The sequence below is a fragment of the Geospiza fortis genome, unplaced genomic scaffold (genome assembly GCF_000277835.1).
Source record: "Geospiza fortis unplaced genomic scaffold, GeoFor_1.0 scaffold172, whole genome shotgun sequence".
Lineage (NCBI taxonomy): Eukaryota > Metazoa > Chordata > Aves > Passeriformes > Thraupidae > Geospiza > Geospiza fortis.
The window spans coordinates 8710148-8734805 of record NW_005054309.1 but is presented as its reverse complement, the minus strand read 5'-3'; the positions used below and the strand labels follow the sequence as shown (position 1 = coordinate 8734805).

Genomic DNA, 24658 nt, shown 5'->3' with positions numbered 1-24658 from the left:
TACTTCCCAAAACGTAAATGGGGGGAAAGCTTGCTGATCCTCCTGTGCTTACACCAGCACAAATGAGATTAGAGCCCAGTCGTGTACCCAGGAAAATGAAAATGTCACGGCAATGACTTGTGTCCAACTTGTGGAATAAACAGATCAAGCAGGAGTAATTGCATTTCTCCTTCCCCCACTCTGCACACAGATACTTTTCACTGTCCTTTGATGATCTCTACAGAAAATGTAGATGATAATCAATATTTCCACACCCTTTGCTAGTTTGCAAGAGTAATGTAGCCACTTAGAGAAAGTGGCAAGATAATACACAAGGTGTTGAAGCGCCAGAATACCAGTGTATTTTCTGAAAGCTTAAAACTTAAAATGTGGGGTTTGTTATTTTGTTTTTTGGTTGTTTTGTTTGTTTTGTTTTTTTTTTTAACTTACAGTAGCAAAGAGGGGAAAAAAATACTGTTTGGTTTTCTGGTTTGGGTTTTTGGTGGGTTTTTTTCCCAGTTCTGGACAGACCCTAGTGCTGGCACTGTCCAAGGAGGCAGCAGGGATAAATCAAATGGTGCCACTCTGCCAAGTCCCTCAATGCTGTCCTCCAGTGCAAGCAAAGACAGAAAATACTCAGCTGTGCCCACTGAAACATATTGTGCTTTCATCTTAGAGCTCTTACTGCACAGAGTCTTGAAAGAGATACCTCTAATATCAATTAACCTGCTGCTGATGCTCTGTGACAAAGTTGTTGTGATAGGAGCCCAGCCTGGAACTTAGAGCTGCTCCAGACCATTCTGGAAACCCAAATGCAATGGATGACTTGAGGAGAGAAATGATCCCTGAATTTTTTCCCAGTCCGGATGAGAAGTTGAATGTTGGAAATGTCACAAGGTAATTTGCTGTGGTGGGATTTGGAACCCCCACTAGGGTTCCTTAAAAGCTCTGACCAGAGCACAGCGTTTCTTAGGGCAGATTTTGGGTTTGCTTTGACTCTCCCTGTCATCCTTCAGGTTTTCATCCTTTTTTTTTTCAAGAGCTTTGGTCTGTCCATTGAAGCTTTGAAGAGCCTAGGTACCATTAAAGAGGATGTGGCTTTCAGGCTCTTTTTGTTGGCACACTATCACAGACAAATTATCAGCTGCTTCTGGAAGATCTCCAGTCATTTCGTGTGCATTTGTGACCAAGCATGCACTGGCAGGCATTTGCCTCCTGAAAGCAGCTTATTCTGTGTCTGCAGAGCCCTGTGCATCAGCCTGAAGATGCTGCCTGGAGAGCCTGGCAGAAAGCAGCAGCAAGGTGCTCTCAGTGCATTGCTGCCTGTCCTGCTTCCTGACTCATATTTAGGCATTTTCCAACACACCTACTATAATAAGTGAAACCTATTCGCTTGCAGGGCAGGGTTTTTTTTTTCTTTTCTCCCCATCCTTGCTTTTGAATTATGATTTTCTTAATGTAAGATGCTCTGCTTTCCAAAAGACAGAAAATTGGTTGCTTCTGCCAATGTTTGGAGTTATAAACCATTGCTTAAACTTTATGATGGCATTAATCCCAGTGCATAGATTGTTGCTGTGGTTAAGGGCTGTCTTATCAGCTCTAACAGCCCTTGGAGTTGCTTCAGGCCATTAAGCAACAAATTGTCTGTAAGAAATAATTTGTTGCATTTCTCCCACCTTATTTTATAGTGAAAGGTATTATATTTAATGTCATGCTTGCCTGGGTTCAGTTGTCACCCCCAGACAATGCCACCAGCTCTTCAGCCTGTGTGACTGGCCAGTTATTCCCTCTCTTGGGAGTATTCCTTGGAGCAGGTGATGTGGATTTTAAAGTGTTTTGGAATTTTGTTGGAATTCTGAGTCCAGCAATCTCATGAGATCTCTGTTCTTGTGGTTGGATTTGTTTTCTAGCCCATGACAGGCAAATGCAGGCTTTTGATGATCCATTGGCATGTCAGTATTGAGTTTTGTGAATGCACACGCTGGCTTACAGAAAGCTCTGACAGAGGAAGGATGTCAAAAGACAGAATTACTGCAGAAATTTAATTATGGAATACAATTACTAAATAAAATTAGAGATGTGATAAAAGTAGAATATCACCCTGTTTGAGTGAAGACTATGGAGATGTTTCATGTCATCTTCTCATTTGCATGGTGTTAAATCCTATTAAATCAAACTCTAATTGACTCTCAGCTTGTTCTGGGTGAGTTTTGTTCTCCATGTTTATAGCTTGTTTTGCCAAAGAGAGGAATAAGGGTTTTTTCAGCCTTCATAAGTTTCATTGTAGTTTAAAGGAGGAAGAAGCAAAGGCACAAATTCTCAAGGCACAAGAGGATGAGCAGAACTTGCTTGGCAGCAGCAGTATTGACTCCCTGTGTGTGCTATTGACAGCAAGGTTCCTCCTGCACATAAAAACCATTCCTGTCTCCATCCAGGCACGGGTGGAGCACACACACTTCTCTTCAGCCAGGCCTCACTCACTTTTTCTCAATTCTTTCTGCTGGTTATGAGAAAGAATTCCGTTTCTGTGGAAATGGGCTGAGAAATGCCCCAAGTGCATCTCTGAGGAAGGGCTGGGAGTAATGAACAATTGCACTGCATTGCATCAAGGACCTGGAGCTGGGGGATCTCAGGGCTGGAAAATGCTGTGAGAAAAGGTAGGAAATGTGTTGGATGGTTCTTTCCTTCTTCCTGGACCATCTCCTAGTCTGGCTCACTTTGAAGCAAAGGCTGGATTCCAGCTCTGCTCCAGACAGGTGTTAGCATTTCACAGTTACTGATTCGGGCAGGGTGATTTAAAATCCTGTTAAAAGCCTTTCCTCCTTTGCTGTTAGACTGAGGAGCCAGCAAACCCAAGGGCAGTGCTGCAGAGAAAGCTGTGGGGTGAACTCCACTGATTTTGATGGAGAACTCCATCGATTGTGGTGGAGCCACACTGCCTGACACCACCCAAGGAATCTGCATGAAGTGACAGGGGGATTGGATTTTTTTTTCCTTATTACTTAGAGAATTAGGAGGGCTTTACATTCTAGCTAGCCCAGAAAAGTGTAAATTTGCTGAAAGCTTTTGGTGACACAGGGAACAACAAGGATGTAATTTGGCTCTGTGGAACTTTCAGGCTGGGAGGTGGGAAACTGATGGGTTTGATTTTCCTTTTAGGAGAATGTAAATCAGAAAGAAGCACTGAAATCAGTGAGCTACACAAATGTAAAAAAATGGAGAAAGCAAAAAGCAAGCCTGTCCCATTAGCATTTTACTTGTAAACTCAATGCATCTGATAAAAAAAATCATTTAGAAATAATAAACATGCCATTTTTGCAGTCACATTTCAGAGCAGAGCCACACTTTGCGGGCTATAATTGTGACCTACATTTTGAATTATTTGATAAGGCTGACCCCCCATGATGATCTCAAATTAAAATCTTATAAATTACCACTTTCTGGCAAATAGGCTTGCTGTTATCATTTCACTCTGACATTTATTCTTTGCTATGGGTCACTGCTTTATTACTGTAAGAGCTTTTGGCCAAGTGCTGTTCCCAAAGCATAGAAAAGACGTTAAAGGTTAATTTCTTGCAAACTGTGAGAAAATGTTATGTCTCATTCATTTGGACTTGCATTACTGAATTTGCATTCTTTTTATAGTATGTGTATTACTATGTAGCTAAAATCCCTCGCAGCAAATCAACCAATAAATTGCACTGAATTGCAGTGCAGTAATGAATTGCTTGTCATTTGGTTTCTAACAACAATAACAAGAAGGTTTTTATGCTCTTGGCCAGACAATTGACATATTCTCTCGTGGTGTGACTCTGGAGTTTTTGGAGCTCTGCCTGCTGAGGACTTGGCCCAAAAGTTGCAAGTGCCATAAAAGTCCATTGTCATGTCCTCATCTGAGTGTGCCTGGGGCTGGAGCCTTGCTATAAAATATTCTGATGATGAGAGCTGGTGTTTGGCTCCACTCTTCACTGGCTATTCAAATGGACAGGCAATTCCCCTGGAATTTAGCAGCTGTACCTCAAAGGTAGAACCATTCCAAAGGTAGAACCAGATGGGCTCGTTCCCCCCAGGAAGGGCCCTGTGGAGTGTTTGTGCTGCCTGTAAACAAGATCCATTTGGGATTTGACGCAGGGGCTGTGTGTGGAGGATTTACTGGGATTTATCAGACCTGCCTTTCAGGTGGTGATGAGGCCAGAAGGCAGCAGGAGGGATCTGGATGTGCCCTCTGAATGGAGCATATTCTTTGTGAGGGTTTCTCTTTGAGGTGTTGCTGTCTCCCTTCCCAGTGGGAAATGCTGTGCAGGGAGCTGTTAATTGTCTCCACACTCAGCTGGTACCAGGAGGAGCTGAATGACTGTGATAGCTTCGTGTTGCCTGTGCCAGCACATCCCTGGGGGACTGAAACTGTCCTTAGAAAACACGGGGTGCAGCAGGGGGGTGGTAGCAGTGCAGGCACCCACACACACCTGGATCCTTCTGTGTTACTCAGAGGAGCTGGGCTGTGAAGAGGAGGAGGGAGGGAAACACTGACACAGCTTTTTACCAGACAGAAACGATTAAAAAATGAATCATGGTTCTGGCCCGTGTGAGAGATGACTGGGAGCTCCCTGAAGAGGCAGGTTAATAAAGCTGTGGCCTGATGAAGTCACAGACCTCGTTTGTCTCCTTGCCCTTTGGAGAGTGGCACCTCCCAGGCTTTGCCATGGCACCAGTGCACGCAGGTGAGGTGTTCTGCACACTGAGTCACTGAACATTCCACTTCTGCCCTGCTTGTTGACTTGCATTAGTCACTTTATTGTTCACGAGCTGGGTTTGCATGCAGTTCCTGCTCAGCATCAGGAAACATCTGTGGGATCTCTCCCAAGGCTTTTGCCATTACTGCACCGTCTAGCCCTAATTCCCCCCAGTTATTTTGGCAATCATGCAGTCTCCCTCTGCTGCCAAGTTTGGAGGCTTCAGTAAATAGCAAATTAAATGTGTAACCTGTGTGTAAGGCAAACCTATATATCATAAAGGCACTGCTTCCCTCTGCCCTGCCTGACTCAGTGGTGCACTCAGGGGAGGATGAGCTGTGCTAGGATGGTGCAAGGTTTGCTTCCAGTTACTCCTAATTGTGGATTCTCAGGGAGGCTCTGCCTGTCCCTGATACCAGGGGGTTGTTGTTGCCCACTCCAGGTTTGATCCTGGTGGTGCTGGGGTCGATTCCCAGTGAGGTTTGTGGCAGTTCAGTACCAGGAATGGAATTAGTGCCTCGTTCCTGGCGCTGGATGAGGGTGACATGCAGGATAATACCAGAGAAATGTTCTCTCTCAGGGTGTGTTGTGCTGTGGTGATACACAGCAGGGAGTACACACACAATGTGTACTCACATCCTACTTCTTTGTGGCTTCACTGGGGTTAAGACAGGAACTGGAGCTTTATGTGTGTCCCTTTTTAACCGTAAAATAAATCTGACCTTCGGAGATTTTATTTTCTTCAGTGTGTAAGCACATTGTGTCCGTGCCTCCATTCTGACTTGGAGTTTTATTTTGAGTTAAGCTCTCTGGTAGTTGTCAGTGAAGGATGTAGAACCATGGTTATGAAATTCAATAAGCCACTGATATGATTATAATGGCCTCAGCAAATAGCTGTGACACTCAGCCCTCACAGAGCTCATTTTTTCATTCTCATTCTTACCTAAAGAAGTGCTAATGAGAACATTTTGGAGTGACTTCTATAACTTTTCTCAGCTTTCTTGTGTGAGGCTTGGAGGTTTAGTTGGATTTGTAAGAACAGCTTTTTTTTCTATGAGGTTTTTTTTTTTTAACCAAGGAACATCAGGGACTGCAAGGAGAAAAATGATAGAAACATGTTGGAGATGAAAATAGATCAGTATTTGGCACTTCATGCTGCTTAATTAGGAAAACATTTAGTTCTTTTTAATTTAATTATTTGGTTGATGTAAAGAACTGTAAGGATTTTTCCATTAAAGAGCTCATTGTACATCAATATTCACATTGATTTTTGGCATGGTTTGAGATCATGCACGTTTTCTCCAATGTATTCCTGGTGCAGATCCACAAATGGTTGTATCTGTGCCAGTCAAATTGACAAAGGGGTCACCTGGTGGGACCTTCTTGAGGAGATCCAGCCTCGTGTAGGTCTGGTATTTCCTTAAACTGCTTTAAGAACTCAGCAGCTGAGTAAGGAAATACATTTGGGGATGGATCATCCAGCCCTACCAGCCACACTACAAACTGTGTTAAAGAATAATCAAAGAAAGTGTCACAGACATTTCTTTTATGAAAAATCCTCTCTTAGGATTTTCCTACTGAAGCTGAGAAGTTCAGCAACCAGACATAAACAATAGGTTATCTGCTTCTGTGGAATGCAACAGGTCAGTTCTGGATTGGCCCAGATTGAGTGTTTGGAAATAATGGCCAATCCAGAACTGAGCTCTCTCGGACACAGTCCGAGAGAGCAAGGTTTGTTGATCATTCTTTCTATTCTATTCTTAGGTAGTTAGCAGCTTCTGGAAACTCTCCCTTTCTTTTTCTTTTTAGTATAGTATAATATATATATATATATCATAACATAATAAATCAAGCCTTCTGATCATGGAGCCCATCTCGTCTCTTCCTTCACCCCGAAAACCTTGTGTCCAACCGACGACAAGAAAGTGCCTTGAGCTTAGAATTTTATCACTTTGATGACAAAATTATCAGTGCATGCAGAGTTGCCCATGTCAGTTGTGCCAACTCTAAATTTGGAACTTGCTCTGTTTAAGTGGCAATAGCAAATAATCCTTTTTTTAACCTTAGTGGTAATTAAATCTTTATCTGATTTAATTCTGATTGTTTTAAAGCTTTATCATCCAAGTATTAATGCAAATTAACCAATTCATTTTTTTCATTGCTGAGAGGATCCACAGTTGTCTTACATCTGGAAGAAGTTGGGTTTCCTTATCTTCCTGGAGTCCTCAGCCCAAACTCACCATAAGAGGAAAAACTGTTTGGATTTAATTTTAAAAACAAATAATGAATGAAAAACCCCACCCAGCTCCTTTAATAAAAATAACTGATAAAGGATACAGACTGAAAACTGGTTTGTCATGAAGTGTGTGATGGGAAGAAATGAAATTTTTTTTAGGAATGAAATGTGATCCTTTCAAGACCTTAAGCCAGGAGAAAGAGGGTTTCTGTGCTGCAGAAGTCAGGCTGGTGACAATTGTCAGTTGAGTGGATTAAGGAGAATACTGAGTGTCTCCCCTCACTCTGTTCTGCCTTGCTCTCCAGCTGCTCTCAGCTCCTCACCGGGGATGTCTATTACCTGTTCCATTGATAGGAGGCTGTATGAATGTGCCCTCTAGCTAAACACATTTCTGTTTTAAAGGGTGCAGAAATGGGGCCAAGTTACAACTGAATGATCGAAATGTGCTCCCAGCTCTTGGTGTGGTTTTTGGCTCATTGATTTGGTCTGTGGTTGGCTTCAGGAGATTCAAAACCAGGCAAGTGAGGCAGTGGAAAATAAGGGAATATCCTACAGTGGCATGGGCTGGCCAGATGATGCAACAAGTTTTTTCCTGCTGTAAATCCTGATATTGTACAAGCTTAAATTAAAAAGGGAGATTTCAATTGACATGGTAAGTAGTGAGGCTATAATGTGTAACTTCAAAATAAAAAGGCAGAAAAACAGTATTAAATGTAAGTATTCAGTGTTAAGGTTCATGAGATGTTTGCCTAGGTTATTATTCTTCTAAGTTTAAATACTCAGTAGTACTTGTGGAAAATCACTTGTACAGACATGCTGTTTCTCTTTGGGTAATGATGATTTACCACCTTTTATTTTATCTTTTGGACGTCCAGGATAGCAGCCTTGGCACACTGAAACGAAATCACATTTCTTATAACCTATTTCATTCTCTTTAACAGCATTTGCCAAGACAAAGAACGGTACATTTCCATACTACAAAGTGCCCATATGTCCTTAGGAGAATATTATGAAACTAATGAGGCACATTTCAATAACTTCAGTCACGTACTCAAAGGAGGCAGAAGCAATATATTGACCAGTGAAGAACTTATACAAGGAAAAAAAATGGCACTTTCTGTGTTGTAAGGACTTTATGACCATTTTATGGAGATTTCTGGACCCTGAGATTTAATAATCTTTTTGATTTGTCACTCCAGTGGAATGACTGTGCTCATGAATTTACTCTAAATAAAATTTTCTAATCATCCTTAGGAAAATTAGAAATATATGGCAGATTAAGGAACCAGCCATTCATCTGCTGGGTTAAACGTACTAACATGAACTTAACAAGCAATGTCGTCTTTTAACACATGCAAAGGACCAAATTATCTGCTGAAAGACTGACATTATGTAAATGTAACATTTGCTGGACCTCTAAACCCTGTGATTAAATTACTGTCTAAATTATTCTGCAATATGAATGTCGCCTACAAAAAGAAAAGCTGTAAAAGAAACGGCTGTGACATCTTCTGGGTTTGCAGTATTTCCATAATGAGTGTTTGAGATGAAGGGTTTGTACGTACAGCTCAAAATCTTAATGAAATAAGGAGAAGGAAAGGGGAGGATGTGATGCGAGGAAAAGTTACTCTGCAAAGAGGTAAATTTATCCTGGGGTTTCCACAGGAATTTGTTAGCAGAAGAAGCATGGCTCAATTAAGAGGGGAATTTAATCCACAAATCAAAACTTGTCACTGGAGAGATGCGTCCCCCACCTTCCTCTGAGGATGTGTTGGGTGATCAGTGGCAGGTAATCTGTTTTCACTTAGTACTGTGAGAGTGACACATCTGTAAAACAGCAAAAAAATAAAAAAGGGAAGACTGTGCTGAGACTCTGGTATTGCAAGTAATTATGGCCCTGAAAGAAAGGCTGCGTGCAAATTGTTGCCTGCAAAAAGCCAGAATAACCCATCAGTTAACTTGCACTGTGTCATTAACTCACATAAATTGTCCTAACTCCTATTTCACTCATTCAGAAAATTAAGATCTAGCAGAAGAAATGTGCTTCAGCAAATGGAGGAATTGAGTGTTCTGTTAATTGGCTCCTTGGGAAGCTGTGACGGCAGCAGAGAGGGGCTGCACCTCACCCCTGGCCCACCTGTGAGGTGAAGTTACTGCCAGACCTTTTGGGTTACCTGGCACCAGAGTTCACAGGGATCAGAGCCAGCACTCCCCTGAAAACCCAAAAAGACCAGGGCTTTGCTCCTTCAGCATCTCCAGGAAACCCCAGGCGGGAGTCCAGCAGGGATGGGAAGCTGAGATGCTCAGAGAAAGCCCTTGAGATCCACCTTCCCTGGCAGCTAGGGAGTTCTGTAAAGCTCAGTTTATTTCTTTGGGGCAGCTTTTGCTCTTTGGTGGGGACCTTTATCTTCCTCCTCTCTGTGCCTCTTCCTCAGGGGAAGGATTTGGGGAGGCTGTGGGAGGGAAGGGCAGCTCTGGGACCCTGGAGAGTGGAGAGGGAACACTCCTGCTCCCCTCTAGCTGGTAGATATCTAACAATAGATAAAAGGAGGTAAATCATGTTCATTTAGCTAAGGTGGGCTGTTACATTGCTGGGTTTAGAGTGGTTTGAGCTTGCACTGAGCAAGACTGACAGGGCAGTGGGGGAGGAAAGACAGACTATTAGCAAATCAGCATCAAGCAGACACTGGTTTGGTGTGTGTTCAGGTTTTGCCAAACATCCAAAGCAGGCTATCTCCACAAAAGTTTCCTGTAGTTTGCAGGACACCTTGTTTTATTTGTGCTGCTGGTTTTCCTTCCCTCCCTCTCTTCCTTAAAATAGGCACTGCAAATTTTGTTTTACCCCATAGCACCATCCCCTTCCTATGGAGTTGTTTGGGGTTTTTTTTTGAGTATTTATTCACAGACCTTTATTAGAAAAGCCAATCAGTTTGACCAGTGCTGATTAATGTCAGTGACTCAGCAGATTGGTTTTGAGGGTTCCTTTTTCACATGGACTTTACATTTCTGACCAGTTTTGCCTCAAGATTTATTGTAAGGGAAGCTGCTCCAGATGTCCATCATCCTCAGTGATATTTTATAATTGAGAAGGCAGGTTCCAACACGTGGATAACCCTCCTTGTTTTCTCAGCAGCTTGATGGGACTTCTTGATTCTTTTTATGAATATTTGTTGTTGTAATGAACAGAAAATGTAGTGTAATCTTTTAACCTGCAGGTTTTGTTACTTTTCTCAGAGAGCAGCAAAGTTTCCTCTCAGTGCTGTTTTCCTGAGAGCTTTGTTCCCTTCTTGTTTCATGTGCCAAGTCCTGTAACAGGAGAAGCAGTTCTGGGTTTCAGACAGGACCATTTCATTCAGATTCTGGGGAAATCAGGTGTCTTTCTGGATTATTCATGTTTCCATGAGCCAGGCAATCGTGGTGCTATGTCCAGATGAAACAAATCTCTCTCATTCCCACAGACAAGAAAACTCACCTCTTCTCCCCATCCCCTTCCTGTGACTTTGTACAGTGAAATCAAGATGGAAAAGGGTTTAAAGTGTGTGATTTTGTGGTGATGGTACCTGTTGCAGTGTAAACTGCCTCTCAGTGGGGTGTGATGGTTTATTTCTTTTCACTTGAAAAATATTTTTTTCACGAAAGAAGTCTGCAGTTTTTCTTCTGGTTTACCTTCATCCAGACCTTTCTGGTGTGTGGGGAAAAAAAGCAGAAAAAAAGAATAATAAATGTAATAATAATTATAATCGTAGAAGAAACTGTCTAAACTGACCCAGCTTCCCAAACTATTTAGAGATTCAACCAAAATGACATATTAGTGTTCAAATTTTCTTTTTATTTATGTCTCCTCTTCACTGTCCCCTGTTAGTGTAACCTGGCCAGCACACAACTGGGAGAATGCTCTGCAGAGGGACTTACTGGTTGTAGCTTTTCCTCTTTTGAAGTGGAAATATGATTTTCTGTGAAACTGTACCAAAGTTACCTGCAGGATTTGTTTCACCTTTCATTTGAAATGGAAATATTTTGGGTTTTCCTCTCTCTGCTCCCTGTTCCTGTTTGGTCAGTGCCCCATAAATGCATCTGAAAACAGGCCCTGATCTGAGCAGTTGAGTTTGTAATTGAAAATAGGAGGAAAAGAGGAAATCAGTGGTATGTGTACTCCTTGATTTTTTAGTTTATTCATATGCTGAAGAAAATGAGTTGCAAAGGTGAAGAGCTGAGTTTAAATGCTTTGAGGGCAAGGCTGGTCCTATATTTGATTATCTCTGAAATACATATTGCTTTTCTCTATCCCATAATCCCCAGTACCTGAGAATTTTGGTCACATCTGGCACAAACATAAGTAGCACTTCAATTTCTTGCCATCCACCTTAAATTACCCCAGGTTTACACTTGTGTGACTACAAAGTGAACTTTTTCATTATATTTTCAGCATTAAAAAGAAAAAGTAGGCTAAACTTCAGCTGTTGTAGATGAAGTATTTAGAATAATTTCCCAAAGCCCTTCATAAATGTGACATTGATTCATTGATATACAGACCATTAGCAGTTAGTCTCCTCTGTTCATCTATCATTTCAATTATCTCCAGACTTCCCCAGGGTCTTTGACAAATGGGAGACAATTTGCATTTTGTACATTAATGACCTTGGTGGAATTTGTAATTTTATTCCCCCCATTTTATAATTATACTTTAGCATTGGAGGGGAAAATCCCACAAAACTGCACTGGTCCAGTTTTTAATTTGATTGGAAGCGTGGGACTGTTGAGGTGAGGGAGAAGGAAGAAATAAGAAAAAAAAATGTTTGAAAGTATTGTGCACCTTGTGAAGAACTTTCACCTGAAGATGAAGCAGATGATTGTAAGTTAAGCTTGAGGTCTGTTTTACAGGGGGGTGTTGCCTCTCTGGGTTGCAGGGTTAGGGGAGCAGTTAAGAGCACAGCCTAAATCTTGGCCTAAGGAGATTTGTTGGTCTTCGCCCAAACCAAGAGATTTCTTCCTGGAAAAGCTGTCTCTTTGTTCCTTTGATAATGCACAAAAGGAATTTCAGAAAGTAATCCCTAAAAACAGAAAGTTGTAAAGGAAAAGGAGCTGTTTTAAAATGTGCATTTCAGAGGTCTATGGCATGGCTGGATGTTCAAAAATCCTAACAATTTCCGTTAATAATTTTGGGTTGTCTGATGCTAACAAATTACCCTTCTTAGCTTTATGTTCTGTAGAACTTTGCCCATTAAGTTAAACTGTTAATTTCCTCCTCTCCCATCTTTGACCCTCTGGTCTTTTGCCCTAGTAATAACCAATTTTAGCGTTACCTGTGTTGGCCACTGTTGACACCTTTTCTGTGTTTAAAAAATAAATATGGAGAAATGCTCACACATTATCTGCACTTTCCACTGTTTGTTAATGGTCATAATGCAGGTATCCTGGAGAAGAGATAAAAGTATTCAGTAAAATTAGGATGTATAAGTATCTAGTAAAATTAATCATTTTACACTCCTGGAAGGGACAAAGAGGCAGTGCAGAAAAAGTGAAGTTAATAACTGGAGTATCCTGTAATTGAGGAATAGTTTATGGTTTTGCTGCATTCATTCCTTCAGCAGAAAGCTCCAGGCCAGCTCTCAGGGTTTTGGGGAGGTTTGTTGTTTTTTCAGTAACCCAGGGACGGACAGGCAGCGGCCGCATCCCACCTGGAGGACGGCGATCGCTGCCTCCTCCAGGAATATCCTCCAGGTGTTAAAACTCCCCGTTGCCAGCTTTAACGTGGGATCTGAGACACCAGAGGCTTTGCCTTCCCCTTTGAACACGAAATCACTGCAGTCTCTCAGACAGCATTAGGTGGTAACTGTTGGCAACAGCGGCGATGTTGGGAGCGACGTCTGTTTCTGGCTGCATTTCCAGAACCATCCATAACGCTGTGGTGGATGTGCTCTGCTCGTAGATCACACTTTCCCTTTGTGCGTCACAGGGAATTTGGCTGCCTCTTCCATGCAAAAAAGTAATTAGCCTGGCTTGAATGTGAGGAATGTCTTTTTTGATTGGAACTGAGGGGCGGAATTCTGAACGTGGAAACCTGAGCTGTGAACTGGCATCGACCCGCGGCCGTGGCAGTCCTGCCTTGCTGCTCAGGTTTTGGGGTGTGTTATTCATATAGCTGGACAGATTTTGGTTTTAATCAGTGCCCAGGCCAGGCTGGGATGCGCTCAGGCCAAGCTGTTCAGCCTTGGATCCTCTGACGTGCGTCGTTTTTCCGCCAGCTGCAGAGCCGGCAGCGCTGGGTTTGAAGAGCTTTGGTTAAATGAGATGCTCTGAGTGGTCTGTAAGAGTGAGCTAAAGATCAAGGTAAACATATTTATTGATTTACTTCCTCACTCTTCTGAAAACAGGACTCAGACTCCAAACAACACACGTGTCTGTGGAATATACTTGTTTTTGCCTGCCTTAGATGTGCTGCACACAAGTGTGTGCTGGATATGTATTTATTTTTACACAGCCTTTTGGCCCTATTAGAATTTTTCTCTCCTTGTAGTGTTTGCCCTTTGCTGTCTGTTTTTAATTTTTTGAGCATTTTCAATAGACCTTTAAAACTTTATTTGTAATGCACATTCTGTTTAAGAGATTTAAATTTAATACTTTGACCTTACTGTTGCTCAAAAAAACAGAGTTTGTTATCCTAAACCAAACAATCTTATAGGAGTGTGGTGTGATGTTAATATTTTACTATGGTACACGCTTTGTTAATAGTGAGGAACATGAAAATATGTCAGCTGTTTGCCGGGAGAGAGATAGAGGAACACATGTTTTAAGGTGTAAAATGATCATATATAAAAAGACCAAGTCATGTAGTAACTTTGAAGTTTTAAATTATTTAAGCTGAAGAGACACTGATGTCTCACTGAAAACATAAATGCAAATTTCTCTTTGGTTATACCCCCTGAAAAAATAGGGTATGGCTTTCCATCAAGACCAGATGCCTGACATCCAGGGAGATTTAAAAGGCAAATTTAGTTTGTGTTGGGAACCAGAATGTGAAGTTTGGGTTACATGAAACTGATTCTTCCTGCTCTGGTACGAATTAATTTCAGCCATGCAGGATTAACAATTTCAGCCCTCTAATTTCTGCCTGTGATCACCTTTGACACTGGTCCTTTGGAAAAACCTCGGGATCCCATATTTTTACAAGCAGAATTCCTGGGGTGTGAGGCTGAGCCTGCTCCCCGAGCTCAGGCAGCAGCTACACGTGGTGAGCACATGTGTGAGCAGGAGCAGAGAAGGTGCCAGGTTCAAATGCTGGTGTCAGGCTGAGGGAACTGGCTGCCAAATTGTTCCTTCTGCAGAGTCTGCCTTACCCCACCACTCTGGGCCTGGTTTGTTTGGTTTAGAGGAGGGCTCTGTGCTGTTCTGTCCTGCTGGGAAAGGCCCTGAGGAGTCCCAGCTGTGCTCTGCTCCTCGTTGTTAATTTAACTGGAAAGAGAAAATCCTGTTTCTTCAGTTCTGTGCTTCGAGCTTGTCACTGGTGAAATCTGCATGGAAGTTAATGGTTTGTACATCCCTCTTTTTCCAAGCTTGATGTAACTCCATATTCAAATTTAAGTGCTCTGGTTGAATTCCTTAGTGGAAATTCCCTTTCAGCTAAAGGATGCTCACCTGGCTGCTGTTTCTGATGAGCAGGATTCAGACCTGTGCAATATTTAGCTCCTGTTCAGTACTAAATGCTATTTTTTTGCCTTTTCAAGGGACTCCCATTCAGCAGGGCCAGCCAGCAGCAATTTCAGTCAGCAATAGTTAACAGCACCTGTTGGTGTCAGAGAAGTTGAAAGAATTCGTAAGACAAATCAGGCAATGGAGTCTGTGGGAATAATGACTTCCCTTGGGTTTCTTTACAAATTAAGCTGATGAGGATTTAATCTTTCTATTTTTTTTTTTTTTTCTTCCCATGGGTTCTTTTGCCCTTGACACACAAGATCAGTTTCTGGAAGTGACTGTGCCTTACACTTCTGCCAGTTCTTACAGTTTACTCTTCTGTAAACTGGATAACCAGTTCCCATTTGTGTCTCTTGTAAAGGAGTGACCTGGTTGTGTGGTTGTGTTTCAGCCACGCAGGGAATGATAGCAGAAATGTTATTTTCCGTAGTAGGAATTGGAGTGAGTTTACATTTAAAGTTAGCACAGGATTTTTGTCAGGGCAGTGAGTAATTCTGCCCACAGGACTGCTAGAAAGATCTTCTAGAAATGGAAAGAAAAGATGGAAGAAAATATTCAGGAGGATATGGGAAGGAAGAGAAATTCAACCCATTTCAGGCCATAGCAGAGGCTGTTTGATCTAACCCCAGGCTAGATCTTGATGATGAGCAAAGTTTAGGATTAGACTGGCAAGGACAAATATTAAGAAAATAAGGAAAGAAAATAGGAGCTTCCATTTAAATCTCCGTAATGAATTCCTCTTCTAAACTAGAAGCCAGCACACATTATCCTTTCTCTGCTGAGAAATTTTTTATATTCATTTCTGCCCATAATGGTTTAGGAAAAGAAAAGAGAAGAAAGAAAGAAACATTTCCATTATTCATGTGAAAAATGAACTCATTTGCTCACATGCTTAGTGCTGGGGTTAATTATATTATGAAAAAGCACAGTTTGTAAGGAACTGGCTTATTACAATAGGAATACCCTGAGATTTAAGCTGCCTAATTTGTCAGCTTGCTCAGACCATTCTGTTGTAACACTCAGCCTGTTTGTAGGTTAAGCAGCAACTTCTGGGCTTGGGGCTCAGTCCTGCACGGAGACTGTGGGCGGGAAGGGGTTTGACATTTTCTGTTTTGGGGGCTCCCTTGTGGCAGCACCATCACTGATCACCTGCAGTCCTGGCACTGCAGCATCAGGGACTGCTTTGGACCAGGGGAGAGCTGCCCTGGTGTGGATTGAAGTACCAAAGTTGGTTGTGGAGTACCAAAGTTGGTTGTGGAGTGCTTAAGGTGTCCCTTTCCCACAGCATTGCAGTGGACACTCTGGATTTGAGACATTTTTATTCTACATTTTGTGTATCCAGAAGGAGATGTCCTCTTGCTCAGATTGATGAGTTCTTCTGAGGACACAGTGAAGAGAGGGACAAAGCTGGAATAAACACTTTATTCTTCACTTCCAACAGGACTTTTCTTTGTTGTCTTTTCTGCAGCTAGAAGCTAAAGCTGTGATTTGTGTCCTTTGCCTGAATGTTTGGGAGCTGATTTCCAGATAAGCCATTCCTGCAGCCCTCAGTTCCCTGTTCCTGCATCCTGCTGGCTCGAGCTCATCCCCTCACACTCCTGCTGTCACAAACTCAGACTGCTGCTGTACACAGATTTTTGAGTAATATTACAGCAGAGCTTCTCAACACCCCATGTTGCACGTGGTGTGCCACCACTAAATTGGTAGAATCTGACCCATCCTTACAGGTTTTACCTGGAACAAGCATTTATTTCTGTTTGAAATTGTTCATTCACCTTTCATCCTGGGGAGCCTCAAAGGCAGCACCAACGTGCTCATCTATCTTTATCTCTGGTTTTTGTTATTGCTGTGTTGGATCAGTGCTGTGGTCTTCAGAGCACCTGACATAAATCCCTGAAAAGTACAGGCTGAGCCGAGTACACAAAGCGCTGCCTTTGCTTCCTTGCTGTCCCTTTTTGATGCCAGTGCTGTGGTCTCTGACCTTGTGTTTGGTCCTGAAGAGGTTGGCCCTGGCTAACCCACGGGTATCTTCAGGTTATTCACACTTTTGTATGACACTGGCTGTCACTCTCCAGCTCTCCTGGCCTGAAAACTTCCATACATTTGCATAGCCTTGATATTTTTTTTTTCTGTTTCTCATGGAGATCTGTAAGAATTACTGTAAATGCTAAGCTTTCAGAAATGACCCAGCACATTGGAGTTTTTTCTATATATTTTTCAATTCAGTTCTGCTGACCTGCTTTATAGATGTTTACAGGAGGCTGGAGAAAAGGCAGAAGTTCATGTTAATTTTCTTGAGATCCAGCAGCAAGAGAGGAGAGTTGGGGACAACAGAAAATAATAGCAAAGAGCCAGCCTTAGTTCATGACCAAGAGGTTTAGTGACTTCCTCCCCGAGGAAAGCAGAAGGCAGCAGGGTGCAGGGACGTCTGGAGTTCAAGGTGCATTTTCTGAACTCTCCTTTGGCCACCAGGACTTGGCTTGGCTGGAGTCAACTGTGGGGCTTGTGCTTGGGGTTTAGCACTGGAAACATCAATCCAGTTGCTAAGAGTCCTGAAGCCTCACTGATAGTCACTGCCTTGGAAATGATGTTTGAAGAGTGTTTACCTGCCTGCAAAAATACTAAGGGCTTACATTGTGAAATCAGACCTGGGAAGTTCAAAGGCTTTCCGTGTTTGTGTGTGCATAACCAGCACTTGTTGGGGCTGGAAGTCAGATACGCTGCGAAGAGACTGCATTTGTAGGGCAAAAGCACTTCTAGACAAAAGCAAGGTCTTTTAGGGATGGCGCTGAATTCTTTCTAAAAGGGTTCCGTTTTGTGGCGTAAAAAGTCAAAGCAGAAAGGAACTCACCTCGGCAGAGTGGGGAAGGTGCCGCACCGCCAGCCAGGCTTTCTTTTATGTTTTGCTCATAACCATCATAGCAGGGAAAGGCAAACACTTGTCTAATTTGATAAAATATCTTTAATTGCAGCAGCAGCACTTGAGGTTTGGGCTGGCTGCGTCAGCTCTGTTTGTAATCACAGCTCCAGCCGCACTCCACAATCAGCGCCAATTGCTGCCAATTAGCATCCGCTAGGCTGCTGTCGCTTTATTCAGATGTTCTGGGCTGTTTGGTTGCATTATTCATACCTTGGCTGGGAAAACATAGTTTAAAAATGAGCACCATTACAGGGTTTCATTGTACTCTGACAGACCTTCTCCCAACTCCACCTCTCAGTTTGGTTCTATTTAGTGAACAGAGGGAAACTTCAGGCATGATCTAGGTCATTCTGCATTTCACTTCTAGGAAATAGCTCCTGCTTGACACAGAATTCTGAAGAGAAAGATATCAAAATATATCAAAGCTGGTGTTTTTTGATGCAACGGTTTGGTTTTGGAAGTCGTTGTTGCAAAATGTCATCAATGTGTAGGACATTAGAAATAAAAAAGAAGAAAAAATTTAAAAAGCGAGCAGGCATGTAGATTGGTTATAGAGGACTGCTGTGACCAGGGACAGAGATTTTAAAAGGACTTTTAAGTGCCAGTTTCAGAGCTGAGTCTGGTCTGTGCTGTAGGAGAGCTTGGGGTGGAAGGGGCCATCTCTGAACCTGCAGCAGGTACAGAGTGTTCCCTGTAGTGGCACAAGATGAGCTACAGGCCCAGTCTAACACAGCAGCATCTTGGGCTTTAAGAGCTTGTGGTTTCACCTATTTAAACTTTGAGCCTGTTTTCCCCCCACAGGATTTTATTCTGACTTCAAAGGAGTTGTTCTTAACATGAGCAAGTGCAAATGATTGATGAATGTGTTTGGTTTTAGTTTTTTTCCTTCAGATGATGATTTTAATAAGGAGAAATGAATGCTGGCTAAGTATATTTAACAAGAGCTTTGTTTGCTTTTGGTTTTGCATCTAAGTTGAATTAAATGAAATGCTTTAGTGCCTCAGTAAGAAAAGAAAGCAAACCATGGCAAAGCCCCCCATCCCTGGGGAACAGGGGCCATGAACATACTCGTTATGTGATGGATGCTCTCTGCATATGGGAATGTGACATGGGGATAAAGAGCAATGAGTGCAGCAGTAATTTCTTTAATTAAAATATTTTAAAAAAATTGGAAAAAGGAGGTGACAACTTGTGGAAGCACAAGGACCAGAGCTGCCAGCAGGAACAGTGGCAGTGATGGGTGTTTGCTGGGAGGGGAGGCTCCAGGAGCCTGTGCCAAACTCTCCGATAACTTTGCCCCACTAATCAGGCGCTTGTTAATAATGACTCAGATTTACGATACTTCATAACAGCCCAAGAAGAAATATTTATCCTGGTATTGACTTTGTGGGGGAAGAAAACCTAATAAAGCATTGAGAGTGCTTAATCAATAGCCGGGCAGGGCTGCGCTGACTATCAGAACGAGCAGCTTTGTTTGCTATTCAGGCGGATAATTTATGGTTAGTGCTGGAAGTGAAGTATGTAATTTATGTTTTAGAGACAATTAATGCTCAGAGACAACTGCTGCAAAGCTTTCTGCAGGAAACCAAAAGACAAACGCACCTTTGGGGCGCAAGTGTTGTGCGTGGCAGCCTGTCCAGTGTATTTGTTCATTACATTATGTGTATGTGTAATTTTGATATATGTGCATGTGAGCTACGTTGCATTGTAGCAGTGAGTGGCCTTTAAAGTCCAAATCAACTTTGTCAGGTTTCAGGATTTTTTAGGCATATGGTTTTGGTTGCAGACCATCAAAGCTGTAATTAAAGAAAAACAAAAACAGTGTGTAAAAGTTAAGGAGGTGCTCTTTTTTTTGGATCTTCAGCTTTTTTTAAAACTTGAATCAAATTATTTAGATCAGTGTATGAGAAGTTGTCAAATGGGCATTGTGATTTGCAGACACTTGCTTATAATACCTCCTTATAAAAGCAAATTGTAGGAGAGTTGCAGTTCTATACTTTATACTGAAGTATGCATATAGAAGCATTTGAGGTGTACATGATAAACTATATTTAGACTGTGATCCTAACCACTATGAGGGTTTGGTTTGGTTTATTTTGCCCAACAGCATTTGTGTTTTCTGAGTTACGAGTTTACATCTCTAAATTGCTGCAAAAGTCAATATAAGCTGCCAGTGCCTGTTGGAGAGAGGAATCAAACTGCTTTCTTAAAGATATTTAACATTTAGATTCCTAAAATCAGCCCATCTTCATCATAGTCTTCAGGAGAAGGTCCCAAGTGTTGTTAATGAAATGTTGTCTCCCCTCTAAATGAATGTGTTGTGCTTGCTGTGACCCCTGATGGAAGCAGGGTGTGTTCCCCTAACGCTTTTAAACTAATCAAAATCACCTCCTTGCTCCGTGCTGGTGGGCTTTGTTCAGGCAGGATTGCAATAACAATGGCAATGATTTTGCAGATTTTATTCCACTCCAGTGATTTATTTCAAGTCCAGGGAGCTCTGACACGTGCTGGAGTCAGTGGCTCACGGGTCAGAGCACGGGTTAGCCCCAAAACTGGGCACCCACATGGCAAATCTGCATGTGGCTGCCTTAAATGAGTAAAGTTATTGCTCATATACAGCTGATAAATACAGAAACCTTGGAAAATGGGTTTTAAATACTGTGTGGCAATCATGAGATTCCTTCTGTTATCTTAAAAATTAGTCTATATATTAATGAATATGGCATTAAACTTGTCATATGGGGAAAATAAAAATACCTTAAGATGTAGGCAGTGAGTTAACTGCTGTGTTCCATTGATTTAAACATACAAACTTGCCAAAATTAGATGGTCTTTCAGTTCATGGTTTCCCTGCTGCAGAGCTGAGCCCCTGCTCATTGCAGGTGCTTTCTCCTTGCCCAGCTCTGGCCAGTGCTGTGCTCAGGACAGGTTTAATCCCTCACTGGATTTTAAAGATGCTGAATTGAGCTCCAGGTGCAGACCCTGCAGAGCTGCAGCCCTCAACCAGCAGCTCAGTGGAGAGGGGACTTCTGCCCTGATGCCAACACCTATTTCTGCTTTTCACACTGATTTTTCTTCATCCGTTTTCTAAAGCAGATGATAAAGCAGGTCACTGCTGTTAGATTTCAAGCTGGAATTACCAATGAAAACCACTTTGTCTGGTGTCTGCATTTACATAAAGCCTTCGTTTATTTGTAGGAAATCTGAAATCACCTACATTTTCATAAAAAACTTGGTGAAGGGCTGTTTTCCCTGGAGCTGAGTATGTGTGACATTTTCAGATGGAATAGCATTAACAGGAACAGAGAAGTGAAGGGATTGGAATTGTCCTTCTCCATGTAGCATGTAGTTCCTAGGCAGGGTTAATTGGACAAAGGTGGTCTGCTTCATGAAATAAAAAGGTATGTTCCTTTCCATATCAAGTATTTTTAAGATTTTTGGAGAAAAGACACCTTTTCACATAGTTCTGTCTACAATACCACGAGTGCAAGGAGTGTTGGACATGGGCACATGTCAACAATCCATATTTTAACACACTACTACTAGATTTAAAATATATTATGTATTTTTTTCCCCACACATACATGCTAGACAGATAATATATAAAGTTAATATCAAGTTAATCTAGATGCAAGGTGTTTTCAATTATTTTTCCCATGGCAAGATTGAAGACTCACGTCCACTATGTCCCATGGATAATGTTTTTGTGTTGCAACATTGGCTCTATAAATAAATGTGAAACATTGCTGTAGCAAACATCACATTTGTTTTGCTTTTTTTTTTGAAGTGCCTACAGCATGTCATTACAGATGGATTGATAGGCTTGATAACATTGAACTTTTGTCAGACCTAACGTGGCAGACTTGTTACGTGTCAGAAATTTTCTGTCATTTTGCTCAATATTCAAAAGGCAAAATATATTTGCGACCTTGAGTGACATTGAATATGGAAAGCAGACAGAAATTTATCATTTGACAGAATTGTTTTTGTCGAGTTTATTTTAACTTTCCTGGTTTTTTTTTCAGTGGCAAAGCTGTAATCAGATTTTAAAATCCTGACTACTCTGTTTTAGGAATATGGAACAGCTGATTGTGGCTTGTAAAAGCTCTATGACCCGGCCTTTTACAAATGTAAAACACATTCTTTATTACTTCACATTCAGATCATTTATTTTTGTGCTTCTTTGGACTGAGGCAACATCTGACCTTTATTATGGAGTTGCAGAAAACAGCTTGGCAGAGCGCAGGCAGTGGGGAAAGTCTTGAACAGGAGACAGGACAGCAAAAGATGCAGATGCTTAGAGAGCAGATTTTCACAGTATTAGGGCTAAAACTGGTGAGATTTATTCCTACTCAGTGTATTCCTTCTAGTGTGATTGCTCTCTAATAAAGCTGGGTCAAAAAATCTTTTTTTGGTGCCTTTACTCAGACATTAAATCATAGTTTATTTTATGATGATTAGCTTTAAATAAGATGTTTGTTTTAAAGGCACATGGAGATGCAAAGTCAGGTTTTGTGAGTATAGCAGAAGAAGTGGTGGGTTTCTAGTGTAAAAAGCAGCAAAGAAATGCATGAAAATATTTCATCAAAAGATGAAAACAAATATTAAGGCAAAGACAAAGAAATCCTGGACAGAGCATTAAGATAGGGTTAGAAGAAGGATGAAATGAGGTTTTCAGTCATACAGCACCAATAGCTGGACCGCAGCATTTTATGCTGAACAAGGAAGGAAAAGATTTTTAATTGCTAACAGGAACACTCTGCAATCAAAGGAGAAACTTCCTATGTATTAACATGCAACAGCACTGTACACTTCCGAATGGATTATACCCTGGTGAAATCAAGGGGATAATGATGAGCTCCTCAGCTAGAAAGGTTTTCTTCCAATAATTTGGTTCAAAATATAGACACTGGTGTTAATAAATTGGGCTGTAGATCCTAGACCACCTCACCCAGTCAACATTTTACACCAGGAGGTCACATAGCATTGTGGCTTCTAAAGAATAAACCAGTTCTTCCCTTAATTTTGTTAAAAAAAATAATAAAAAGAGCAGGGAGATTTTATTAGTTTTCAATCCTGTTAGTATAAATAGAAGTTGAAGCTGTGGAGCTGGGTTATTTTGTGGCTTGTTGCTCTTTATCACCACGAGGCACATCGAGTAAACCGCTCGGAAGGGGCCGCGCGCCGCTCTCCGCGCGCCCGCGTGCCTCCTCCCAGAGCTCGGAGGAACACGTCCAAAATCTGCCTCCTGTCATATGTTCTCCCCATCTCTTGCTGAGGAGAAGCGAGCAGACGCACGTTGTTATTTTGGTGCCGTTTGTTTTTGGAGGGGAGGAAGGGAGGGGAGTGTTTTTTCTCCGGGAAAAGTTTCTGTTTGAATTGCGTTCCCGTGAAATCGAGAAGAGCCTCGTTGGCTTCATGAGAGTTAGGATTTGGTTTGTTGTGTAGATCTGGGATAACTGATTTTTTTTTTTTTTATTTCCTTATAGCCTGCCAGTGTTTTCCAGTATCACTGAGGACAAAGAAATTATCATTTTTTCAGTCACTGCATTGAATCTAAAGCTGTAGAGAAATGAGGTGGTTTTAGTAGGTTTGTGGCTCTTCAGCTACATTTTAGCAAAAGTTGGTGTTTTGTGATACACTTTTCTTTTAGCTTTTTAATAGTCTGAAACCTCCTCAAAAATTTCTTTTGACCTGTGGCTTTTAGCCAGGATCAGAAATGAACCAGTCAAGTGAAACTTGAGCTCATCAAAGCACTAACAAACCTTGGTAAATCTTAGTCTCTAACACCGAAGGGTTGCAGTTGAAAGGCTTTCACCTCTCTTGCATTAATGTGAAATTATATTTTTTATTATTTTTCTTTAAAAACTAATTAAATGGTTTTTTTAAAAGCCTCATTTCTCCCTTGGGGATGAGGAATGCCACTAATACGAAGTGAGTGCCACTAATACGAAGTAACTGCATGTGGTTTTTACAGCCATGATGATGCTTATCTTCTGCTGCTTAGTCCTCCTCCTTCTGGCTTTTCTGCTGTCTCACCTGAAAGCAAGAAGCTTTTAGGTTGGAAAGACCTTTAAGACCATTGAGTCCAACCATTAACCCAGCACTGCCAAGCCCACCTGGGGGACGTGTCCCCAAGTGCCACATCCACTAATGGCTGGGCTGGAGGATCTCAGAGGTGTTTTCCAACTGTAATGATTCTATGATATCTGTCTTTTAAATCCCTCTGGGAGAGATGACTCCACCACTTCCTGAGCACCCTGTTCCAGTGCTTGGTAATCCTTTCAATGAAGAAATGTTTTGTGGTACCCAATCTACACCTCCCCTGGCACAGCCTGGCTGAGTGGCGGGGCTCAGCAGCATAGCCGGGAGTCGCTGCTTCTGATGTTGCTTCAGGGTCCTGAGCTGTTCATCTCAGAAACTTTCTCATTTTTTCACATCAGTCAGACATGACTGTCCTCACATCTTCAGGTACTGTTGTCAGTGCCCATCCTTCACTGGTTTCTTGTGCTTTCTCCTGGCAGATGTCAACGAGTGCACCACGGGGAATGGCGGCTGTCAGGACCGCTGCTGCAACACCGTGGGCAGCTACCACTGCAAGTGTCCAGCTGGCCAGAAGCTGGGGGAAGATGGAAAATCCTGTGCAGGTAATGCTTTGTGCCATGTCTCACTGCTATTAAGGAATCAGCAGACTTAGGAAGGGGAAGGAAATGCTGGCTTTTATGTGGAGCCAGCTGAAGAGCGTGTGCTCAGAGTTGTCGAGAGCGCAGATCTTCTCATGTCTGGATTATGAAGATGTAACTGTAAGAACACTTCAAAGGGTTGGGGTTTTGTTTTATTTTGTTGAAAAAAATGTTATCACTTAACCTGGATTGGCTGTGCCGTGTTCTGATTATGGGATTTCCGTCATCAGTTGAAAAACTTGAAGAAAGTGTATACGCTTGATAATATTTCATCTGTCTCTTAAGCAAAATGGTTCTTATCAGAAAATACCCTAAGTGAAATTTAAGTCTAGTTAGTGCATTATAGGGTAAAATTTGTTCTTATGCAAAAACTTAATGTGTTAGAACAAATAATGAAATATGTGGCTCTCTGGCA

At 41.9% G+C, this 24658-nt stretch overlaps 1 protein-coding gene across 1 annotated transcript in view; it reads left to right on the top strand.

The window, feature by feature from the left end:
- The window catches only part of LOC102044446 (multiple epidermal growth factor-like domains protein 6), a 183326-nt gene that overhangs the window by 66682 nt on the left and 91986 nt on the right, over positions 1–24658 (top strand). The window contains exon 5 of the mRNA XM_031055435.1: positions 24085–24207. Within this exon, the coding sequence (XP_030911295.1) occupies positions 24085–24207 (123 nt within the window). The remainder of the gene's footprint in view (positions 1–24084; positions 24208–24658) is intronic.